Here is a 4,796-nt window from a genome sequence, read left to right on the forward strand (position 1 = left end):
CCCACTGTAATGGAGAGCTATGGGTGTTGAGAGGTCATCCATCCCCAGACAGATAGACAGACAGCCCGTAGGCCCCACTGCAAGACCAGAGGGCCCATAGAAGACGGCTGCAGGCTAAGGTGAGAGCAGAGTCTGTCTGCAGGGTAGGACTCATGCACTTGGGCTCTGATGGAACCCAGAAGTCAGGGAAGCGCCAGCTCCAGCTCAGGGGGAGGACAAAGGACCGCCATGGCCCTCCTCTGGGACCTTCTCCCCCAGCTCAGGAAAGGCAAGAGGCCCGGGATGCTTGGAGCCCTCATTCAGCCCCCAGGAGCAGGCCTCCCCTGCCTTGGGTTCTTTCAATAGACTAGACACATCCCCTGAGAATGATGCTAGGAAACAGGACCATTAGCCCTTTGCCTATCACCGCTGGCTCACCAGGCCCCAAGCAGCCTTTTAGGAGGTGAAACCCAGGCCCAAACTCAGGGCTGGGGGCCGGGCAGGGGTTAGATGAAGGTGCTGTTGGCAGGGTGCCTCTGGACAGCAACTTTGGCACCCATCACTCTGGTCCTACTGGAGGCTTTCTTCTGCTTGGCATCCAAGTTCTTCATGTACCTCTGGACCCACAGCAACTTGGGGTTGCCACAGAACCTCTGGCCCTTCCTGGTGGTGAAGCTGTGGGAAGAGTGACAGGGCACACGTGAGGTCTGGCAGGTGGTTTGGATCCCTTCACTTTCTGAGGAGGTCGTGTGGAAGCCCAGAGGACACGCTGCTGTCCCAGCCTCCTGGCAGGTTCCTGACACGTTGTCTCCTCTCTGTGCGTCTGCGTCTCTTTGTTTCAATAACCTCATGTTCATGTTCAGTAACCTCCTTGTCATATGGGGGAGGCCCAGCCCTGCCTTTAGATAACACTGGGTCTGAAGAGAGAGACACAATATCTACTCACAGGGGCGAGAGAAGATGCACTGAAAACCCCGAAGAAAAAAGGCCTCCAGTTCACACAGTGTGCAAGGAAGCGTGGCCAATAAGGATGCCAGAGCTGGGAGTGGGCAGTGGGATGCCATTTTCCAAGCCAGCTCCGAGCCGTGGATGCCAGGCTGTGGAGCTGGGTCTGGAGCCAGTGGGGAAAATTACAGTTAATAATTAATTTTTTTTTTCTCAAAGATGCAGACAAAATTAAGATTCAAAGTTTTAATTAATTTCCATACTGATGAAAATAATTCCATGAATTCGGCAAACCATTGCATAAATGCTATGGGGTAAAAAAATGTAAACAAGTGTTAACAAGTTTAAACAATTCACTACAAGTAAATGATTCTGCATTATAAATACTACCTTCTGGGTTAAGAAAAGACCACATTTCTAGGGCATGCCACTGTTTATGCAGCGAGCTTACATTTGCTGTCTTGTACCGCTGAAGTTATTTGGAGTCCTAAGTGACCGTGAATAGGTCACCTTTCTGAGCCTTAATCGCCTCCTGTAAAATGAGGATAATCAATCCTAGCTCATAGAATGGCTGAGAGGGTGAGATAAGGGAATGTTATATGCCCCGAATGGTGCCTTTTATATATTTGGTGCTCAGTACATGATTATTGACTCTGAATCCTCTTCCTAATCTTATGGATGAGGAAGCTGAGGCTCAGAGAGGTGAGGTGACCTCCCCAGGGTCACAGAGCAGGGCCCTTAGTGATCCTGAAGGCTCACGTCTCCCTGCCCCACTCCTGCCAGGTGGCCGAGGAGGAGTAGTTTCTTATATCACTCCTGCCTTGGGGCAGACACTCCTGTTGGACAGCTGGTAGCTTATCACTCGTCTCTCAGGAATTCTCTTGGTAATGAAGGCTAAGCAGCAGGAAGAGGGGATGAGCACGGGGCCTAAAAGACAGGAGAGAGAAGAGCCAAGTTCTTTACCAGCCTGCTCTAGACTCTGGGCTTCAACATGGAGCCCGTCCCCTGCACTAAACACCTCCAGTCCAGCCACTGGGCTGCCCCTTCTCAGCAGTCCCCTCCAGACCCAGGCTGCTCAGTCCTCCGTCCTCTGCTGTGCCATTCCAGCCATGCCCTTGGGACGGCTGTCCTGTGTGAGCGACCCAGGGTGGGGTCAGAGTTCTTACCTGCAAGGACAATGCAGTAGGTGCACAGGGCCATGCGCAGGAGGCTGGTTGCCATGGTCATGGGGGCTGCCATGTCCTGGAGAGCATAGGAGGCAGCTCAGAGCTCAAAGCTGGGGGCAGGAGGGGCGGGGCTGGGACAAGGGGCATGGTTCCCTGCGAGCACTCCAGCTGCCCTCTGGCCTTTACCAGGGCAGCTAGGAGGAAACATGTGCTTATATATATAGCCTCCCCAGGGAGCCTTCCCCTCCCCTCCTTCAAAGTCCTGGAAGCCTCTGAGATCAGCAAAAAGGAAGTCGTTGCTAGCTGAGTCGGGGGTTATCTTGTACTCTAAGAAAGGGCTGGCGGGGGAGGGCATTGCCCTGCTAGGGCGAAGTGCAAACGCATTGGATGCATGATGGGGATCCTGGCTGTGCTGCTCATTTCCTGTGGGACCCTGGGTAAGTCATTCACTTCACTGAGCCTCAGTTTCTTCATCTGAAAAGGAGTAAAGTTATCCTCGCTCCTTCCATTCATTCATTCATTCACCAACTCTTATTAAGCAAGTGCCATGTGCCAGGCTTCTGCTGCGGAGGCAGGTGTGAGATCAAGTGTGCAGAATCAACTATTACAGGTGCTGGCGGAGTGGGCATAGCGGAAAGCAGATGCCGTCATTGTTCATTACTATCTCCTCGGACCCCTCTCCCATGTTCATGTGGTACCCCCTCTTGGTGACCTTGCATTCCCAATCCCCAAGCTGCCGGAGCCACCTAGCCTGCAGGCCCTAGGAAAGTGGGAAGTGCCTGGAAACTTACATCCTCGGGGAAGCCCTTCGCCAATGCCTGCTGGAGGGGTACAGACTCCAGGTCCAGCGTGACAGGTGCTGTTTCTCTTCCTGGAGGGGTGGAGCCAGTTTCCTTCTGTGAGACAAGACTTGGCTGTCTCCTCCCCTTCAGGGTCTGCTTCCCCCTCCCCTACTGGCTTCCCCTGGAAGCTCTACCTGATAAACGACTGGCCCACGAATCCTCATCTCAGGGTCTCCTTTGGGGACCCCAATCTGAGACAATGTGTATGTGTGAGGGGGTGAGGCACATAGGGAGGACTGGCCAGTTCTTCTGGGGGGAGAGTGGCACATGGACTTGTGGAGTGTGAGGTTGGCTCTGCTGAGGTTTGGAAGATGAAAGGCAGTGGGGACCGCGCTGGGGCTTTGTCAACCATGATACTTGGCTCAGTTGTCAGACAGAGTGGGACATGCCACCCACCCACCCCCCACCCCCATTGCAGACTCCCAGCCTGGGACCCCATGTTTAGAGACTCTTGTCACTGCTGCTTCCATTCCTAAACGCTGTGCGTCCTCTCCATTTCACCTCTCATGGAAATACTTGGTTTTCTCCAGCCTCCCTGCTGTGGCCTCCCAGGAGCACACCTGTGTGGCAGCACAGTGGCCCACATCACCTGGCTGATGATGACCAGCTGTGTGTCTACATCTCCCACTTGACCATGAACACCTTGAGATCAATGTCTCATTTCCACGCCCACCAAGTCCCGTGTAGATCACCTGTCCCATGGCCAGTGTTTGTAGAATGAATATATGACGGACCGACTCTGAGTCACCCTCCTTTGGATCAGGGACTCCCATGTGGTCTCTGCCCAGCATGACTGGGGTCAGTGTGTACACAGGGGAGCCATGCAGCAGGTCCTCTGATGGGAGCAAGACTGAAGTTGGGGAGGCCAGCAGTGCCTGATCTCATAGTCCTTATTTATGGAGTGAAATATGGTGAGCACCCCGCTCAGCTCTTCACTAGCTTTGCACATTCCCCTCCCCAGCAGTAAGGACCCTCACCTGGCAGAGGAGCATGCAGTGAGAGCCCTTTACATATGCAAGGGCTTCTCACTGAGTCCATTTTAGGAAGCCGCTTCTAATCTTTGCTCCTCAACAATTCAGAAGGGATAGCCTGCTCTCTGTCTGGGTTTTATAACAGGGGGCGCTGGGAGGGGTGGCTGGAGATGGGAGAGACAGAGGCAGCAGGCAGGAGAAGCGTGAGGACTGGCCTGAGCAGGGTGGGAAGTCTTTGCGCGTTGACCATGTGTTGCAACTTCACTGGGATGGCAGAAGGTCATTGGGTGGGCGGGTTTGGGGTGGGGTGCCTCACCCCAATTAGTCTATTTAGGGGCTTTCCCAAGATGCTTTTTTTTTTAAAGGCATTTCTTTTATTTATTTATTTTTGGCTGCGTTGGGTCTTCGTTGCTGCGCGCGGGCTTTCTCTAGCTGCGGCGAGCAGGGGCTACTCTTCGTTGCGGTGCGCGGGCTTCTCTTGGGGTGGCTTCTCATGCTGCGGAGCATGGGCTCTAGAGTGCAGGCTCAGTAGTTGTGGCGCACGGGCTTAGTTGTTCCGCAGCACATGGGATCTTCCCAGACTAGGGCTCGAACCCTTGTCCCCTGCATTGGCAGGCAGATTCTTAACCACTGCACCACCAGGGAAGCCTCCAAAGACGCTTTTTAAAAAAACACCCAGTCTCGCTGCTCTGTCTGGGAAAGTAAGTAAGGCAGGGACTACCAACCCATTTTACAAAAGGAAAAGCTGAAGTCTACAAAAGGTAAGTGAGTAGACACCACCACGGAGCTACTTATGCTGACTCCCAAAATGGGAACTGCACGTTCCCGCTGGAAGGGGGGATTCCAACAGCCCGAGCAGTTATTCAAAGTAAGAGTGGGAGAAGTAGGAGGTC

The 4,796-nt window shown here is 53.6% G+C and overlaps 1 protein-coding gene across 1 annotated transcript; it reads right to left on the reverse strand.

Moving 5' to 3' along the window:
* Nucleotides 1-485: 485 nt before the first annotated feature.
* On the reverse strand, nucleotides 486-2,163 carry CCL24 (C-C motif chemokine ligand 24). The gene is made up of 3 exons (XM_032607071.1): nucleotides 2,091-2,163; nucleotides 1,736-1,851; nucleotides 486-656 (listed from the first exon to the last, which is right to left on the reverse strand). The coding sequence occupies exons 1-3, from the start codon at nucleotides 2,161-2,163 to the stop codon at nucleotides 486-488; spliced, it is 360 nt and encodes a 119-aa protein (XP_032462962.1).
* Between the last annotated feature and the right edge of the window lie 2,633 nt (nucleotides 2,164-4,796).

Source organism: Phocoena sinus, chromosome 15, assembly GCF_008692025.1.
Source record: "Phocoena sinus isolate mPhoSin1 chromosome 15, mPhoSin1.pri, whole genome shotgun sequence".
Classification (NCBI taxonomy): domain Eukaryota; kingdom Metazoa; phylum Chordata; class Mammalia; order Artiodactyla; family Phocoenidae; genus Phocoena; species Phocoena sinus.

Excerpts from the sequence above, each read along its gene's own strand:
- CCL24 (XM_032607071.1), bottom strand. The coding sequence starts at position 2,163 with ATGGCAGCCCCCATGACCATGGCAACCAGCCTCCTGCGCATGGCCCTG. Across the intron at positions 1,852-2,090 it reads CTACTGCATTGTCCTTGCAG|GCCCCGTGCTCATCCCCTCT; the intron begins GTAAGAACTCTG and ends CCTGTCTTTTAG. Across the intron at positions 657-1,735 it reads TCTGCCCCAAGGCAGGAGTG|AGCTTCACCACCAGGAAGGG; the intron begins ATATAAGAAACT and ends CACTCTTCCCAC.